Consider the following 19763-nt stretch of genomic DNA (forward strand, 5'->3'; position numbering starts at 1 on the left):
ATATGGTTCTGAATGTATCTGGATGCAAGAATCTCTTTACAACACAGGAGAAAATACAGTCCCTGTGTGAGTACTTCAGTGACAGATGGCTTCCTACTACACAAGCTACCCATTTGGTTTATCAAAGTGTTACATGAAAGTAATTTAAAAAGTCAAATTGTACTAGGAAGACTTCAAAAAAAAAAATGGAAGCAGTCTCTTGTTTTCACCCTCTTGTCCCTTATCCACCCCAGCTCCTGCCACCAGAAGGGGGTTACTTTTAATTCCTTTAGTTGTTTCTTCTGGTATTTATTCCCCTATTTCTTAAGTACTATTCAGACCTATCTATTGCCTCATCAGCATGGTGGATGAGGAGTTTTGTTCACTCTCACCCTGGTCTGTCTTCTCTTCACTGCCCTCCCAGTATAATTAAGTAAAAGTTTTTGTGACATTTATTTACTGTGTATTCTTTATTATGACTATTTAAATATTGTTCCTTGCTGGGCCAGGTAGTATATTGCAATTATATTTTCTTTCTTGAACTACTTTTTATTTCCTCTGGAGTTAATATTTACTCTCCCCCTACCTGCCCCTTTAAGTTTTGTTGTATTTGAGCATCAGACTTTTCTTATACTTTCAAACAATTCTGTAAAGTGCTTCTTGATAAAAGGTTTTCACATGGTAAAATGAATCGGGTAACTGGTTAGTTTTCTTTTTCTGTCGGAGTCATCCCTCCTGGAGTCTCTGCTTTACTGCTCCTGTCTGGTCTGGTCACCCTTTTTCTTTTCTTTTTTTTTTTAAATAAATTTATTTATTTATTTATTTTTGGCTGCGTTGGGTCTTTGTTGCTGCGCGCAGGCTTTCTCTAGTTGCCGCTAGTGGGGGCTACTCTTTGTTGCGGTGCGCAGGCTTCTCATTGCGGTGGCTTCTTTTGTTGTGGAGCAGGGGCTCTAGGCATGCAGGCTCCAGTAGTTGTGGCGCACGGGCTTAGTTGTTCCGTGGCATGTGGGATCTTCCCGGACCAGGGATTGAACCCGTGTCCCCTGAATTGGCAGACAGATTCTTAACCACTGCGCCACCAAGGAAGTCCCTGGTCTGGTCACTCTTGTCCTGGCATTTCCCTTTGCTGCCATTCGTTCTTTCAACTGTTTTTGGGTTGTTTTTGGCCATGTCACATGGCTTGTGGGATTTTAGTTCCCCGACCAGGGATTGAACCCTGGCCCTCTGCAGTGAGAGCGTGGAGTCCTGACCACTGGACTGCCAGGGAATCCCCACTAGGCAATGCTTCCTTTAGTAGCCTCCTAGCAAATGGTGAATGAAGATAAAGATTTTATGAATCTGTATGCCTTTATTCTGCTTTCACACTTTTTTTAGGAGATACGTAGGGATGTCTGCCCAACTGTCATTTTTTAAACTCTGTAAAATTTTTTCTCTGTTAAATATATATCATATATGCAAAAGAGGACACATATAGTATAACTTAAAAACACTGGCGTACTCTGTTTTAGCTTATAATACAACATGTGTGCTCCCTGATTGCATTCCCCTCCTTATAGTAACAGTCCTCTATTTTTCGTTAATCATTATGTTGTTTTTCTTATAGTTTTATCATTCATGTCTAGCTTTAACAAAATATTATCCAGATTTCCGTTGTTTTTTTTTAAATTAATTAATTAATTAATTTATGGCTGCGTTGGGTCTTCGTTGCTGCACACAGGCTCCCTCCGGTCGCGGCGAGCGAGGGCCACTCCCCATTGCAGTGCGCGGGCCTCTCCCTGCAGCGGCCTCTCTCGTTGCGGAGCACGGGCTCCAGGCACACGAGCTTCAGTAGTTGCAGCACGTGGCCTCAGTAGTTGCGGCTCGCGGGCTCCAGAGCACAGGCTCAGCAGCTGTGGCACACGGGCCCAGCTGCTCCGCAGCATGTGGGACCTTCCCCGACCCGGGCTCGAACCCGTGTCCCCTGCATTGGCAGGTGGACTCCCAACCACTGCGCCACGAGGGAAGTCCCTTCCCTGTTTTTATATGTATGAAAATGGATTTATATGTGACTTTGTCTTTTTTTTTTTTTTTTTTGGTCCTTGCTATTGTCCAGTTGATGGGTCTGGAACAGCTGTCCTACAGTTTCTCACATTTCAGATTTTATCTGATTGCTTGTTCATAGTAGTCTTAAATTTGTTACTCTATCCCCTTTTAAGCCTGTAAACTGGAAATTAAATCGAAAGGCTTGGTTGGATTCAGGTTCAGCCTTCTGTGAGACTTTTTTATTTCTGCTACCATATTTTTAATATTCAGCAGGCTCTTTTTTTAAAAAATTAATTTATTAATTTTTGGCTCTGTTGGGTCTTTGTTGCTGTGTGCGGGCTTTCTCTAGTTGCGGCAAGCGGGGGCTATTCTTAGTTGTGGTGCGCAGGCTTATTGCGGTGGCTTGTCTTGTTGCAGAGCGCGGGCTCTAGGCGCACACGGGCTTTGGTAGTTGTGGCATGCGGGCTCAGTTGTGGCTCGCGGGCTCTAGAGCGCAGGCTCAGTAGTTGTGGCGCACAGGCTTAGTTGCTCCGTGGCATGTGGGATCTTCCCGGACCAGGGATCGAACCTGTGTCCCCTGCATTGGTAGGTGGATTCTTAACCACTGTGCCACCAGGGAAGTCCCTCAGCAGGCTTTTATTCACTCATTTTTCCTTTTTAAAATAGCATCCTGTTATTTTATCTCTGGGGATATTCATTATAGTTTCTTTAAAGTTTTCTTTTGCTACTGCCTTTCTGTTTCTTCTGAATTCCATTCTTGGGTTTGTTCTTTGGTTGGAGTACCTCATGCCCCAATCATTCCTCAAATGTTGGATAATCTCCCAATTTCAATAAAAAGCACAAAAAAAATCTTGGAAGCCCTGTGTGTGTTGGTTAGGTGGATGGGGGTGGGTTGTAATAGACTGGTAGGCCTCAAGCATAGAGAAATCTGTTAACTACCGAACTGATGGTATCCTTTCTCAATGTTAGTACCTACAAGACTCCTCTCTGGGGCAGTTGACGTTCTCTAGAGAAGGATCCTCTAATATCCTGTTTGGAGGATTTAAGCTGGGTGGCTGACATTCTGGAACTGGGCAGAGAAAAATAGCCGTTTGTTTGCCGAGCAATAGCTTGCCCCCTTCTAGTTTTGGCTCTGCTTGTAAACAGCTTTGTTTCGTTGAGGAAGCTACTTCAGCTGTCTGGGTCTCAAGTTTTCTTATCTGTAAAATGAAAGCTTGAAGGTGCTGATCTCTGAGGTCCCGTCCAGCTAATACACTAGGCTTACCCTACAGTGTACAGCTTTTCTCTTTGGGAGAGGGGCAGGGTAAGTTCAGTCAAATTAAAATAAGTCTGGAAATAAAGTTGGAAGCTCAACCCTGATGTCAGAAGGTTACTTCTGAACCAAATGATACTGCTTGGAAATCTGCTTCACATCAGGCTTTCCATCCCTTACAAATATAGCTGGGCAGGAAGCAAAGTTGCTTCCACTAGGTGGCTTTGGGACATTTGGCAAATCACTTTCCTTTTTATGGTGTTCTTCAAGTTGGATTGAATTATCTTTACGGCCCCATCTTGCTTTAAAAAAAAATTCCACGATTCAAGTCATATGACTCTGCTGGTGTGTCTGATATGAGCTGTCTAGGTTTTCCCTTTTCTTTTCTTTCTTTTTTTTTTTTTTAAACCTTCACTTCTTACAATCTTGTGTTCTAAGGAGCCTTAGACTGCCTGAAGTGCAGTAACCCAACACCATTTGTCTTACCTCTGCTATATCAGATAACAGCTGCTGGTTATTAAGACTGTGAAATAAAAACAGCTGATATTAACCTTGTGACCTTGATCTGTGAATACTTAGTCCTCGTCTCACTTTCTTCAAAGAATTCTGTCAGGTAGAAAAGGCTTTCAAGACAACTCAGTCTTTTGAGAAATAATGTCTGTTGGCTCTTCTGCTTGGAAGATTTTTCTCTCATTAGCTGGTAAAGGTCTTATGCCTTAGAGGTACACTGTTGTAGGTGGCACTTGTTCCATCTCCCAAGTGGTAATCAGATAAACTTGGTTCTTTGGAAGCAGTGGCAATGTAGCTTAGCCTGGGCTGTTTCTGAAAGGGAGATGTGATGAGATTAATCAGAAGCAGAGGACTCCTCTTTCACTTAGGTGTTCTCGAAATAAAATGGGCACCACCTAACAAAGTTGCTTTCATAGGGAAAAAAATGCTTTTTCTAGCCAAGAGCTTGGTTAGTTAAGAATGGGTCAAAATTTTCCCTCCAAATTCTTCAATAATTGTTTTTGGTTTAAATCAACAAAAACAACAAAGAAAGAATGGGTCAAGTTAGAAATTTTAGGTATCAAGTTAACTTTCACCTGTTCAACACTACTTATATTTGCCACTAAAGTTTACATAGTAACTATTAAATTTGTGAGTTACAGGTGAGGGAAATTAATAGCAGTGTATAACTGAATTTAAAGTGAAGTCTTACCTAAAATAACGAACTCAGTCATCTGATTTCCAAAATCTCTTCAAATTTTGTGGATTTGCTGTATATAAGGTATATATACATAATGCCAGACTCATGCATTTCACATAATGAAAATTTATCCTTAAGTGTTTTTGGACTGGATATTCTTTAGGGTTCTTCCCTTTTTTTAAGTGTAAAGGGTTCTTTTTTTTAATTATGTGTAACACAAAGTTACTTAAGTCAATAAATTTTAAGGAATTTCACATGTTCTGATTCTTTTCACTGCCAATCACCTTAGTTCCTCCAAACTCATAATCTTCAAGATAAAATAGCCCTCTCAAAAAGAAGTTATCATGTGAGTCAGCCCACAATTCTTTTAGTTAGGCTTCTTTGATCTCCGGTGAAATATGGACACACTTCAAAATTCCCCACCTGTAATCTCTGGGATCCAATTTCCTCAAGCGATTTACTTTAGGACCATGTTTAGGGTCAGGAGATGGATCTGCCCGATTATGAATTTGACACCCTCTAAAAATGTATTAGGTTCAAATCATATTCACTCCTAAGCCATCACACCCTAGAACAGTAGAGATCGTTGGGATATGCCAATACCTAAGATAAAAAGTTTGACTGTTAACGTTTTTCATAGTTTACTTGGCAACTCTGTCTTGTAGTTCTTTCCCACAGATCTAACAGGTAGTTCTATGAGTAAAGGAAACCACACAGTTAATCTATGAGGCGTTTCCAACGATGTAGGTATACTAGGGTTCTTTCCTTAAAGAGAATTACTATCCATAATAGATTTTTGTTAAAAACATTTGTCATGGAAATGTTCAAATATTCTGTTGTAAAGAATAAAATGAACCAAGACCCAGTTTCACTATTTATCAATATATGGCCAACCTTGCTTTATTTATATTCAACCCACATCCCTTCTTCCTCACCCAGATTATTTTGAAGCAAATTCCACACTTGTTAAATCTACAACTATTTCAGTATATCTGTCAAGGAAAAGGACTCATTTTTGGTTTATCTACATATCTATTCCTATAAAATGCTCTTGGCTGAAAATATTTTCACATGTAACTTTTAGTTACCAACTTGAGCATTAATATTTGTATTTTTCCTACTAGGGACTGGTTTGGTTGAAAGACAAAGAAGCAACACATTGTAAACTTTGTGAAAAGGAATTCTCACTCTCTAAGAGAAAGGTAAGGGAGATAGGAAGTGAGTCCAAAAGTTATGTTGCAAATATGGCTTCTAATTTTACTCAAAATTTTTTTCTCTGATTTTTCCATTTAATAGCACCACTGTAGAAACTGTGGGGAAATTTTCTGTAATGCTTGCTCTGACAACGAACTGCCTTTGCCTTCTTCACCAAAGCCAGTACGGGTTTGTGATTCCTGTCACGCATTACTGATTCAAAGATGCTCATCTAACTTGCCATAATACTCCAGAACTAAATTCTTATGTATGAAAAGTACCTACGATGAATGTTATGTATGAACGTGCATACAGCGTATTCAGACAGTCCTTCTTAAGCAGCTTTCAGACAGCACTGGTACCAGTTTTACTTTCCACATATTCAACTCACGGGAATTATAAACTGTATAATTTGACATTTCCTTCCCCACTGTAACTCAGAAAGAATTTGATAGGGCACGCTTTACAGTAACTTTATCCTAATTCCTGATGTAGTAATCATGTAACTCTTTTCTTAATGCCATTGAGAGGTCAGATAGCATAGCTAACACATTTGCCTTATTTTGTAAAGACCTTAAAAATAGGGCTTCAGATTGTTTTATTCTCCAGATTGTCAAACTGGTATTTGATGGTGCCTGTAATTTTCTTAATGCACTTTAAAGCTTCACAGTTCTGAAAGATTGGAAATACACATTTTAGAAGTATTTATATTTCAACACATTTTTCATTACCTTGGTAAGATTTCAACAATATTTATTTGCTCCGCCTTCCTCTGCCCATTTTGCATTAGAAAAGGCCTTCCTTCTCTAAAAAAGTCAATGTGACATTTGCTGATCACTTTCAGATAACAGTGCGTTACAGAGGTATTATTTTGCCTGAAAACAGTGCGTTACAGAGGTATTATTTTGCCTGAAAACTTTTTATTTTGAAAGTAAGTTAAAATTCCATATGCATTTCTTAGGGAGGACTCACACCCCCTTTGAAAGTCAAAACAAATAAACCCTTCTCCAGAAAAAAATGTAGCAGGGATTACAGGCTACTGATTTGATCCTCCCCTAAGCATTTAAGAAGAAATCTAAAATGCAATAAAACTTTGCTTTTGATGTGACAGTCTTGAGTAAAAAAATTCTGTATTACGTTTCCATTCCAGTAACTTTTAGGAAGCATTACACTGTAGCAGTCTACTACTACAGTATATATACAGAATAAAATATTTACCATTTACTGAGCACCTCCAAGCCAGGGCCTAGAGTAAAGATGTAGTTTCAGCCCTGCCATTAAATTCATACTTGAACTATTTCAAGCATGAACGTCAATAAACACTAATCCCTGCCATACCAAGAATTTAATCCAGTTACCCTTGTATAATTAACCATCTGAACAGCCTCACCACTTGGGGTTCCACTTTTAACCCTAATTTAAATCATGCACTTTAAGTCTGAGAACCTTTTAAACATGTCATAAGTATCTACATTACTCCTAAGAGCATTAATGAATCATGGCTACCTCCCTCTCCGCTAGGATAGGGTTGCTTATTCTATAGGATTGTTTCCTCAGAGTACATTCTTCCATTGAAGTTTAAAATTATTTAACTTTCTAGATTGCCAAAGTATGAAACCATTATTTTACTTTCGGATTTATCTTCTCCCTAATCCAGTTTTCGGTGTTCAGTTAGAACTGACACACCGATTTATAGGTGGTCCTTAATGCTCTGTTAGGAATATTTGAGACATGAATTATATTCTTGGAACTACTTTGTACTGATGGGATTGGATTAACATTTTTATGATTGCTGAAAATAAGAATAAGCAAAAATGAAAATTTTCAAATACTGTTTTTTATAACTGTGCTTAAATTTAAAATGTGATTTTCTTAAATTCCATGGCTGGTTTCATTCAACAAATAAACCATGATTTTTAGTCCCCCTTTAAATTCTTTGCCACTCAAAACTCATGTCATCGCCATTGATTTGGGCTTTTTGTAGGCAGGCTTTTACAACAGTAATACAAGTTGCTCCATTTTGTTTTGACTTTTATCTAAAAACCATTCTACTAATTTTGGATTTTTTGTTACAGAGCTGTCAATTTGTACTTTGTGAACTTCACATACCATTCCCTCATCTAGGAGTACTACCACAGTAATGCTATCATGGTGCCAAGGAATTGTGATTGTAATTCTTCTATCCACAGTTTTAAAATGTGAATTTTATATGACAAATAAAAGATTTGAAAAATTAGCCCACTTTAGAAGGCGTACGTTTTAATAGGGTAATCCTGGGGAAATGAAAGCACGTTATCTTTTCTAAAAAAGTGGTATGAGCCTAGTACTTAAATAGGTAATTAAGGGAGTAGAGGCAGTAAGATGAATCATTGCTCCAGGTGATAGGCTCCACTTATGTTATCAAGCTGCCTTTTCTTAACAAGCAGAAATCATTCCTTAGTCACTCTGTCTAATCTTCAATTAGACACAGTACCTTCTACCAATTTGATTTATAATCAGTAACTGACACAAAGCATTCTAGGACAGACGCCATTACTCTTATCTCCCACAATGATATTTATTACATTAATAACATTTCTAGCAAAAACAAGTAACAAGTTCAATAACTGAATTCACATTGACAGGTTTCATTTTGATCCATTAGCCAATTTGGAAAAAAGCCATATTGATCAAAGGGATTAAAAGTAAAAAAGCACCTTTTCCTTGCTACATATAATAATTTTTTAACACAATGGCTCTAAAACTCCAAACATATCAGATGCAAAATCCAATCGCAAGACTCTCAAGACATGGACTTGTGTCTTACATTTTTTTTTAAAGTAGTCATCTATACAGTTATTAAAAAACCATATGCTTTAACTATTGGGCTGGAAACTGAAAATACATCTGTGAGAATTATACTCCATGGTAAATATCTTTGTACTTGCACTGAATTCTCATGTCACTGAGAACCTTAACTTAGTCTAAGACATTTTGAGAACTTACAACTATCATCACTTTTGGGAAACATTTTTTTGGTACGTCAGTCAAGTGCTGAGGGGATTTATTCTAAAATCTAGGGCTAGAATTTAAACTTTCAACACTCCCATCTGCAGGTAACACAATTATGAATATTCATATATCCAGATACCTCTTAGATCATTAACATTTCAGAGCTATGCCTGATAAATGACTTTTGAAAAAGAATAATATAGAATTAGCTGAATTTATACTCCTGAAGCCATCTAAACTCATCTTTAAGGTTTTATATTTACAGTATTGTCAAGGAGAAATTATTAAAGAGTTAGTTACACTAATTATTTTCCAAGCTCTATTCTAAATGTCTGCTTATTAAGACTTGTAGTTTATGCAGAGGTGAACCACTGTCCTCTAAGATTACACTAAACTACTTCTTGTAGAGCTATAGTAAAATACATCAACCCAAATCTTATGAAAGCAGCACATCCTCAGGAGTAGCTAGTATATAAAAAGTATCAACATCAGTGGTTTGAATATAAAAATTTATTTTTTAAGTCAAAGTATGCAACAAATAAAACCTACAGAAAACAGATTTTCCCATCACAATCTGTTGCTTTACCAAATAATAGTTTGAAAACACATTCCTTCAGTCATTATAAAGTTCTTAAAATACAAAAGAAATTAAATCTGTAAGAAAGTCTAGTAGACCAGATGCTGTTGTCAGGACTTCTGTATCGGTGGTTATGCTTCAGTACATCCCACGCCATCCACCTCCACTCATGCCACCTTGCCCATAGTAACCGCCACTGCCTCCACCACCACGGCCTTAGGAAAAAAAAGACATTAAGAACCGTTTAGAAGATATAAATGCGTAAGATATTAAAAATATATACAACATTGTAAATCAACTATACTCCAATTAAAAAACAAAACAGAACAAAAAGGGACTTCACTGGTGGCATAGTAAAACTCCGCGCTCCCAATAGAGGGGGCCCAGGTTCAATCCCTGGTTGGGGAACTAGATCCCACATGCATGCTGCAATTAAGGAGCCGGTGAACCACAACTAAGGAGCCCGCCTGCTGCAACTAATAAAGCCCAGCGCAACCAAATAAGTAAATATATATTTTTTAAAAAAAAGAACAATAAAATGAACTTTAAACTCTGCACCACATAAGGGGACTAACACAAACTGAATCAGAGTAACCAGACACTTACCATACCCACCCAGGCCATCAGGAGTACCATATCCTCCACTGTAATTGTTCCCCATTCCCATTCTTCCAACAGATCCATAGCCTCCCTGATTATCTTTAAGAAAAAAAAAAGAAAAAAAGTTTGAGACTGATTGCTAAGTGTCTAAGTCAGCTTATTTTAAAAACTTTACATACCCATTCCATCTCTGCCATAGGCTCCCATTCCAGAACCTCCCATTCCAGAGCCGCCTCCAGGAGTTGAATTCAAGAAGAGTTCAATGTATCGATGTTCTTTAGGGAAAAAAAAGTAATATGGGAGAAAGGAATAATGGATCAAATTTATCAGCAGAAGTGTGAAAAAGTTGACTGGCTAATATTAACTTGAAAAAGTATGCTTGCAAATTCCTAGTGGAGTGACAAAGTGAAGGCCAGATAGGACTAAAATCTAAGTTTTGTTCAAACTGCTCAAGCTAGAACAAGTAACAAGTGTTTGACGCCTCAGTTTCCGTATCTATAAAAGGGCTGACTCATTATTTTAGAACCTGCTGGTATACGTCTTAAAAATATATTCCAGGCCCATTCATAGTATTGAATTAGAATATTGAGGGTAGCTTGAGGATAGGGTCTGGAACAACTTATTAAGTATCAAGTGACTGACGTGTGGCCAGATTTGGGAATCACTAGTGGAGTTTAAATTTAATGGCTTAAAAACAGATTTGATGACATGCAGGAATAACTTACCCAAGTTATCAACGAATACGTTAAGAAACAGAATTTGCAAACGGCATAGAAACTCAGGCAAGTACAAAAAACATACGAATTTTTTTCTCTTTAGTAACTTAAATTCTAATAATCTGTCAAATATTAAGAGTCTGAGTAAACTTCAATAGAAAGCCCCCTAGAAAGCCACTGAAGTCTGAACTTATTAGAGGCCACAAGGTTTCAGGCCCCAGACTGCTAAGAGTTACCTACAGATCCCAGAACCTCTTACATTTGAGAAATTACAAATGAGAAAGTTATACCACTTACGCATGTTATTCTTATCTTTAGACATGGCAGCTACTGCATCTTCATGTGTCACAAACTCTACATCTGCTTCTCCTGTTGCTCTGCCATCAGCTCCAATATCAATATGCACTCGGATTGGATTTAGTGGTGAGAAAAACTAAAGAAAACACTTATTTTACTTTTCTATTTAGATTACTGAAAGCCAATTACCACACACTTTGGTTTTAAGTATATTAAAACAAATGCAAAGAAGAGATCTCTTTTAAAGTAAGCCAGGGGATATATTAAATTTAAAAAACATTTCTAAGCTAGAGAACAGTTTACCTTAAACAAATGAAAAAGCCATATTTTCCTTACTATACTGAGAGGGAGAAGAGTAAGCTCCCCTGGCCCACTCCCAAGAAAGGTATTTCAAAATTGTTTGAAAAAAGTCACCTGAGACTGACATATGCAGAGAAATTGGGTGTTAAATGACTCAGAACAATGGAGTTTGATAAACCTACCCACTGTATATGCAGAGCTCCCAAAATACATCATTTAGTTCTAATCACAAGTTAACCAGATTTAAGTGACCCCAAAAGGTACCTGGAACTTGGTCCAATTGGTTCCCAGTGAGATCAACAGCAAAATTTTTCTTTAAGTGCTAGTTGATAAATAAATACCCTCAGCTTTGTAGGCCACTGGGTCTCTATCACAACTACTCAGTGACTGACTTGGCCCCAGGGACTGAAATTTGCTGAGTCTCTAACCAATTTGAAACAAACCAGTTTCAAATCAGTAATAGCAGCATCTACCACCATTATTTTCAGTTCAATTTCTGATCACCACATAAGCCTAGAAAGCCAAACCACACCACTAAAACTTACTGACTTGTCACATATTTACAACACTTTCAGAACTTGACACAACAAGGAAATAATCTTCCAGTCATCACCTCTCTGCTCGTCAGTCTTTCACGAAATTATTAACTGGACTTTATAAATGTAGCTTTTAACTTGCTTGAATCCTATGTAGGCTGGCACACAACGGACACATATTCATCAACTAGTGAAGATAAGGACATATGTATTTTCATATTAAAGGGTTTTTTGACATTAAAACTAAAAAGACAAAGATGAGTACATTAAAGAATTTTCAAAATTTAGAGACTATGATTATGCATAAAGTCACTAATAAATTACTAAAATTACTCACATTAGCAATGTCATTTTCAGTTGCACGGAAAGGTAATCCCCTCATATGTACAAAATGACCACCATGAAAACCTGAGCTTGCATCACCAGCTCCACCATAGCCATGTCCTCCCACACCTAGAGAATAAAATTTCCAAAGATTATTTCTTCCCTATACACACCTTTTCCTATTTACACCCTTTTTTTTGACAATCCCAAGAAATCTTAATACTTAATAGTTGTTCTAAATATCAAATGGAGAATTTTCCTGTAAGTATACATCTGTATAAAGCCCTATGCAGGAATGCACTGAAAAATGCCTGAGTTGACTTTTGTATACAAGTCACCTATTATTACCACTAAGTGCATGTAAAGCAAATACTGAAATTCACCTACAAATGACTATGTCTTTAATATTTATTTTACCTCTTCCATCTCTCATTCTGTCATCAAAGCCATCATTTCCATAGCCATAATTATTATAGCCACCATAGTCATCAAAACCTCCATAACCTGTGTAATTTAAGGAGAAATACATGAATAAGCTTTGAAGAGACAAATTTTATAATCCAGTTTACAAAAGCATGTTTTGTGGCAAGCAGTCTGGCAACTCTGCCCTCCCACAAAGTTTGCAACTTCCAACTTAGTGCATATGAAAAAAGCAGTTAACACTTGGTGGAAATTAAAAATATGAAAAGGATACATTTAGACATCAAAATTAATTTTCACCCTGATGCCAAACAGAAAATTTCAAAACGTAACAATCTTTAAAAAATTTTTGTGTAAGTAAACCAGGTGCCAATATGTGCATCAATCAAGTCCCATAGCTGGCCATGGGAATCCATCTTTTCATGAACAGGTTTTAAAACCTAGTAGGTACTGAATTACTGCCATTTCTGTATTTCTTGACAAAGTGTCAGGAACATTAAGAAAATGACAACAGAACCTTTGTTCATTAGATACACATACCACCATCATATCCATCACCTCCTCGTCGCATTCTGTCATACATACTTCCACGCCCAGCTCCATAATAACCCCCTCTTCCTCCTATTGGTCTATCATATGGTCCCGGTCGCTGGCCCAGCAATCTTCTTGGTGGATCATAAAATCCTTTGATTTCACTCCTGCTACTTCTGAAGATCTCAATATACCTATTTGAAAATGGTTTAAGGTACAGGTTTCAGAATAAACGTACTAGAATAAATAAAATATTGGGCAAAATGCAGTAAGTTTTTCTACATCTAGATATAACCCAATTTAAATTGCCTAAATACACCAAAAGTTAACATTTTTTACACCTACAAACTTAAATAATTAATATTTAAGTTTTACATACAAATCATTTGAAAACAATTCACAAAATATAATTTTAAGCTTGTTTCCTTTAGTATGTAATAGGTGTTTAGAGAAAACAGGTGATTATACAAAAGCATTTATCAACAACATCCTACAAAAAAATGGAAACAATCTAATTTTAATTTAAGCAAACTATTATAGCATTAATTCCCCACCCAAATCTGTAGTTTCCAAGTTAAATTTAGATAATTATCAATTCTTTTAAACTACCCCAGAAAAATGTTACTGTTACCCCCCCATTTAAGCAATAGTGACCCACAACCCCCAAAAATAAAAATTTAACACCATCCCAAACTCTCCATCCCCACCTGTGCCCTATTCTTTCCTTGTGTTTCCCCAGAGCATTTTCTGCTATCTCCTTTGAAGCAAACTGCACGAAGGCCTCCCCTGTGCTTCTCCCCTGGTAGTCCATCGTCAATGTTATCCCATTTGGCACGATTTCCAACCCTTTAACCCAAGGACAAATAACCCCATCAAGGGGAACAGTGTTAAAGGCTGAAACATTCCCATCTGAATCAAATATTTAAAACAAGTCTAAACAAAACAAAACAAAAAAGCTTAGTTTTCCCATCACCCCATAATATAAAAGGAAGATTTTTTTCAAATATTATTGGATTACATAAAAATTTTTCTGTGACCAATGTCTTTTAAAATTACACACACACTCTAAAAGCCCACCTAATATTACATGGAAAAAAAAAAATCAAACTATGCTCCATATGCTAATTCATGATTCATTTCATCACATATAATTACTCTCAATTAAGTTTATTGCGTATTAGTTAGATTTTATATATATTTTTACACATTCTGTATTGAATATTAACTGGAGCACATTTCATAACTTAATCCATTAACCCAGATATACTCAAATCAAAAAGTCCCCCAAACAAATGGGTTTTACAAATTAAAAACTGAGTAACAGAAATATAAAATTAAAATACTACTAAACTTTGACTAATACTAGAGGTACCTTGAAAGAACTGAACTATTTCCTCTTTGCTGCAACCAAATGGCAGTCCACGAAGTCGTACTGTCCCATCACTAGCGTCATTTGGACCATTATGTTTCATAACCCAATCCATCTCAATACCGTTTGATTTAAATGCTATAAAAAATAAACAAGCACATAAAGCAGTCAATCAAAATACACTCTTGCCAGAGGTACTGAAGAAACACCTCTCAGTGGTGCACAACAGGAAATGTTAACTATGGTTCAGTGACTTCAGTGACAGCGTCACAATACAACGATACAACACCTTTCTATTAGGGGGTAGGCAAAAGACGGAAAAGGCAGTGAAACCTGACCCCCCCTCCCAAAGTACTGAATTTCTAAGTATCAAATATTATATATTAACCAACTTTAAGAAAACTTACATAATTCCACCATCAGTCTTCAAACTCTATTTCTTCACCCTGTCATCTTAGTGTCAACTCTAGCCTCTTCCTCACATCTCAAATTTTCCAGGTTTTATTATTCACTTGAATAGTTATGCAAATTCTTTAAAACTTAATCACTCAAAAGTTGTACATAGTACCATCATTCATTCACAGTACGAGCCTAAGTCACAAGTACAATGAGTATTCTCCTTTGATGCTGGAAAAATGGTATTAAAAGTCTCAACTTAATAGATGCACTATAATTCTGAACACACCAAATTGTTTTCGAAGAGGGAAAAATTCCTATCTGTGTTTAAACCTGATTTAAACACTCCCCAAAAGCAAGTTTTACAATTACTGAGTTAATTAGGCTGAGTTTAAAAATTGAGATAAAAAGGCACTCAAAAGTGAATAGCTTTCAAACAGTTTTTTGAAGCCACCTGTTTGGAGATTATTGAAGATAGTAATATTAAAAACCAGTTTACTCACTACTTTAAACAGAACTTTTAAAAAAGTAATGCAATCACATTCAAAAAGTATTAAAAACGGTACGAGACACCCTCCTTCCCCCTCCCCAAAAGAACCCATCCACCAAATTCCCTTCCCCAGAGACAATCACCCTTTCTTTTAAAATTCCCAAACATTTTAAAGAGGTTAATGCAGAAGTCCTTCAGCTGCAAAAACTTACCAGATCTTATAAATTTCACTATGCAGCTGTAGGAATCCTACTCACCTGAATATTTCAAACCTTTCCCTCACCACCTCCTCCCCTGTAAACAAAACAATTTGTTCACTTGATTCCTTTAAGCTTGAGGATATTTCATATAAACAGTATTCACTAATACTTAATTTCACACAATCTAATTATCAGTGCAACTGTTAGGGGTAACATCTCAAAAGAGTAAAATTTTTCCCCTAGAATCCACGCATTTAAAATAAGCTAATGTAGAAATTATCCAAATGTGGTCATTAAGCAAATACCTCTGGCATACGAATCACATGAATCACATTTGGTACTTGTTTCGCTGTTTTTTTTAAACGCCATCCTAAGTGCCACTCTAGACACAGATGTTCAAAATAGGAATACAAATTTTTATCTGACGTTGCAACTAATTCTTATGCACGCAAATAACTGGGAAGAACTTTTAAGAGAAAGGAAACCCTGGGTTTGAATCCCTAGTCTGCCACTCACTTGCTACTTAATTTAAGCAAACTACTTAACCTCTGCATTTTTAACTGTAAAGTGCAGCAGTGGTTACTTATACCTCACTGGACTGTTAAGGAATCCATGCTTGGTCTGCAACATGGCAATCATTCAATGGTGGCCATTGTTACTGGATTTTAAGGGGCCCTGTAAAACTAATGAAATAACCCACAAACAAAATAACAACCTTAAAGGATAGGAAACCATCCTCAATCTTGAAAGGAAATAAGGACTGTTACAAGTCTTTTTCAAAGTCAACAAAGGCTTAAGTTTTCAAGTGTCCTTAGGAACTGTCTAAAGCAGAGAGAGAGGAAAAAAAGGGGTCTTTGGAAATTTTCACTAGGATATGTGATTAGCTAGACAATTAAAAAAACAGTTCTAGAGTCACCCTGAAAGTAGGCTTTGAGAAAAAAGTTGAGACATTTTGGAGATCTTTATCATTTTCTTAACAAAAACAGGCAGCAACCTAAAAACTGTTTTCTACAAAGGGGAATTTAAGAACAGAATAGGAAAAAATAGGGACGCTCTAACCTCAAATGTTAATTTCCTCATGAAAAACTTAAGAACTTTGCAAAGCCAATCTAATCTGTTGTGAAAAGACCGTAGATGTGGTGGCTTTATTTCATTTAGAACATTACTTTTTTTCAATGTAAAGGTACTGTTTCAGGAACAAATACCAAAAAAAAGAGACAGAAACTGACTTATCTTTACTATAAATCATATTAGCACTTTCCAAGAAATACTAGGCAAGCAAACTAGTTCTGATTTTTGGATCAGCCTATATCAATGAGACCTATATAAAAACAACAAACATAGCCTATAAAAAAAATACCAAGCTGTTAACACAATTTTAAATCAGTATAAATTAAGCAGATTTGGAAGACAAACTATTTTATAGGGTGACTCTCCACCCCATGTGTATGAAGAGTACACAATAAAGAAAGCCATACTCTATTATCTCTTCAAAACTCATGAACCTAGAAATCTATTTATAAAACAAAACCAAGACGAACTCTAAACACATTAAAAAAGACAATCTGCTCTAATACCTTAATAAAGCTGTCTCGGCAACTACCTAAATGGCATTTCCTAATTATTCAGGATAATCCACCTCAACCTTTCTTTGCGACAGTGTCATGGCTAATCAGAATGCTTTTTAAAGAATTCCTAGTGTTAGCACCAATTAAAATACCAGCAGTTGAAATACTAAAATAACTTTAGTCAGTTCTATATGAGATTTTAAATATAATTTCCTAAACATTATGCTAAGTGAAAAAAGCCAGTCACAAAAGACCACATGTTGTGTGATTTTAAATGGGTGAAGTCTATGATATGGGAACTGTATCCCAAAGCTGTTAAGAAAAAGCATCTAACATAGGCCAAAAGAGATAAAATTCCTTTATAACGCAGAGGCATATACTATTTTCCGAAGTATAATACATACAGTAAGGGTTTGATGCATTAATAACTTTCTAAATGGTAGTCCACTGCTGCTAAAAATGAGAAGGAACTTCAAAATTTGGTCAATAAGTGGTGATGAAATTCCTAACAGGTAATTTTACATCATTTCCCTTTCACTGTGCTTGCTCCTTAATTGAATTTTTTATTTTTTTGGCCGCACCGTGAGGCATGTGGGATCTTAGTTCCCCGACCAGGGATGGGACCCGTGCCCCCTGCATTGGGAGCGCGGCGTCTTAACCACTGGACCGCCAGCGAAGTCCCATCATTAATTTTAAATAAAAGCAAAATTAGAGACACCTCTAGTACCTAAAGGTGGTGAGGTCTCTAAAATGATCAAGTTCTTCTCTAGAACAATGTTACCAGCCACTGCAGTTCAGCCAAGAACACCAGAAGAACACAGTTATTAAAAATATAAAGGCAATTAGATGGATTTCCAGATTATGATGCAGATGAAAAAGAGGGCAGAAAAAAAAGATTTCTAGAGTAATCCAATCAGGGAAACTGTTACATCACATACTAGGAAACTAGCATAGGAAACTCTGGGCTGTCTTTTCAAAGTCCACAAGAATCATAAAACATCTTCACCAACAGGAAAAGTTTTTTGTTTTTAAAGCTGGAAAAATAGGCTGCCTGTCCCTTCTGTACGGTCTTCAGCGAAAATTACAGAACCAGTTCTCCGACTGTTCCAAGGACCGAAAATCAGCACAGCATCACATGACTGAACTTGCAGTTTGTCTTTCTGTTGAGCAGGCTTATTTTCTTGGTCAAAACGTTACTACAGTCCTACACCAAATAGAAAACACGCTTAGCTACCCAAAGAAAATAAACCCTAACTGTATTTTGAAGTATCTTACTTCTACAGCCTTAATGCCCAAACAATCTCTGCACAAAATCCAACCCTTGGAGGTTTAATAATTCAATTCCTATACACACAGTTTTGCCATCAGTGGTTGTGTTTTAACAACCGTTTCCCCAAAATAAAACTCCTACTTAAGTTCTAACCCAATCAATATTTGCCAAACTACACAAAACCATTGCTAAACCATCCCACCCCCGCCCACAGGTTCCAAAAGCCTAGTTCCACAGTTCACTGGATCCAGACGACCTATTTGAAATAAGTCCATTTCACATTCCTATCTAGTAAGTCACCCGCTTTTCTGCTTACAAAACAATTACCCACAAAGTCTTTCGATACGTTTAAGAGAAGCGTGGAAAAAAAACCCTTTGGAAAATGAGTACGTACTCTTTTCGAAGTTCCAAATCTGGACTATAAGGGCCGGCTAAGCGTCCTTTATTCCGCCCCGGAGACTTTTCGTTTATCTAGCTGCCCTAGAGACCAAAGAGCTAGGGAGAGTACGCCCCTTCCCCCCCTCCCCGCCCGGCAGCCAAGCCTGGCTTAAAAACCTTCGCCACCGGGCGGCGGAATTACAAAGGAGGCCCTCTGGCTCCTTTGTCCTGGATTTGGGAGTTGAGCGCCTTCGTCGCCATTGGCTTTCCTCCCCCAGCTCCAGCCTCTCTCATCTTGGGAATCTGCGTCAGAAGTCACTCGCAGTCCCGCCGGCCCAGGTAGCCCAGCCGAGACTGCGGAGGAACGGAGGCCGCGGTGGGAGGCCAGGCCCATCTGGCGCCATTTCCATCGGGAGCGCGCCCGACGGCCCAGATCCTCCCGCCACCCAAGTGCCCAGCCTTTCCCTGCTCGCTTCCTTCCCCACCCTCATCCCTTCCACAGACCTTTAACCACCCCCCGGACTTCTAAATCAGTTTTCGGAAGCTGAGGGGCAAAAAACAGAAAGAGAGGAGAAGGGCGGGAAGCTGAGGTGGCCGCGCCGCCGTACCCAAAATGGCGGAGGCCAAACCAGCAGGGAAAGGAGAGGAAGTGCTGGATGACCCCCACTTCGGGGCTCGGTTTCGTTCACTGAATTCCACCTGAGTAAATCCTCCCCCCCGCAGGCCGCCCTCCTTGAAGTGGGAGATCGCCTGGGAGGCGCAGCCTGGCCGCCCCCGAGCGGCGACCTCCACACTTCCCCCCCGCAGCCCCACCCCCTCCCAGTCGCTCTTTCGTCCTTCTCCCGACTCCGCTCTCGAAACCACCAGCCCAACCTACCCCCTTTTACTTCAGATACCCTGTCGGGCGACAGTAGCGCCGACTCCGGTGGTCGTGAGCAGGGAGAAGTCGCCCGCCTCGTGCAGCGCTCCCACAACGGTTCTTCCAACCGTCTCCGGCGGCGACAACCGCTAAGGGAGCTGCGCAGCAGAGCGACTGGCTTGGGGGGATGGGAGAGAGCGAGCGAGGAGGAGGGGGTGGAGCGAGAGCAAGGAAGACCGGCCGGCCCCACTCACGCGAGACAAGAGAGTCGGCCCAGTCTTGGCGCGGACGGCAGGAAGTGCGCT

At 38.3% G+C, this 19763-nt stretch overlaps 2 protein-coding genes and 1 pseudogene across 8 annotated transcripts in view; 1 reads left to right on the plus strand and 2 right to left on the minus strand.

Moving 5' to 3' along the window:
- RUFY2 (RUN and FYVE domain containing 2) overlaps positions 1-6103 on the plus strand; it is a 48295-nt gene extending 42192 nt beyond the window's left edge. For 2 of the 4 annotated variants that reach the window (XM_061197687.1, XM_061197671.1), the window contains exons 17-18: positions 5567-5644; positions 5739-6103. In XM_061197687.1, coding sequence (XP_061053670.1) covers positions 5567-5644; positions 5739-5882 — 222 coding nt within the window. In that variant the 3' untranslated portion in view covers positions 5883-6103. Of the gene's footprint in view, positions 1-5566; positions 5645-5738 lie in introns of those variants that run through there. The other 2 variants (XR_009701749.1, XR_009701748.1) reach the window with 2 other exon arrangements.
- Positions 5095-5213, minus strand: LOC133079330 (small nucleolar RNA SNORA18; annotated as a pseudogene).
- A 3019-nt stretch (positions 6104-9122) lies between the features above and the next one.
- HNRNPH3 (heterogeneous nuclear ribonucleoprotein H3) lies at positions 9123-19671 on the minus strand. Of its 4 annotated transcripts, none has more exons than XM_061181479.1 (10): positions 19477-19671; positions 14301-14435; positions 13636-13774; positions 12938-13122; positions 12395-12481; positions 11991-12106; positions 10818-10953; positions 9984-10079; positions 9811-9903; positions 9123-9419 (listed from the first exon to the last, which is right to left on the minus strand). In XM_061181479.1, the coding sequence occupies exons 2-10, from the start codon at positions 14410-14412 to the stop codon at positions 9343-9345; spliced, it is 1041 nt and encodes a 346-aa protein (XP_061037462.1). In that variant the 5' UTR covers positions 14413-14435; positions 19477-19671; the 3' UTR covers positions 9123-9342. The 4 variants fall into 4 exon arrangements, with proteins under 4 accessions (XP_061037462.1, XP_061037466.1, XP_061037459.1 ...); XM_061181483.1 differs by having other exon boundaries at positions 19496-19591; XM_061181476.1 differs by having other exon boundaries at positions 12983-13122; positions 19477-19560.
- Positions 19672-19763: the final 92 nt, after the last annotated feature.

This window comes from Eubalaena glacialis, chromosome 1 (assembly GCF_028564815.1).
Source record: "Eubalaena glacialis isolate mEubGla1 chromosome 1, mEubGla1.1.hap2.+ XY, whole genome shotgun sequence".
Taxonomy (NCBI): Eukaryota; Metazoa; Chordata; class Mammalia; order Artiodactyla; family Balaenidae; genus Eubalaena; species Eubalaena glacialis.

Coding starts and splice junctions, on each gene's coding strand:
- HNRNPH3 (XM_061181479.1), bottom strand. CDS start 14,412: ATGGATTGGGTTATGAAACATAATGGTCCAAATGACGCTAGTGATGGG. Junction 10,080..10,817: donor TAAAGATAAGAATAACATGC/GTAAGTGGTATA, acceptor TTTTCCCTAAAG/AACATCGATACATTGAACTC. Junction 9,904..9,983: donor CTATGGCAGAGATGGAATGG/GTATGTAAAGTT, acceptor TTTTTCTTAAAG/ATAATCAGGGAGGCTATGGA.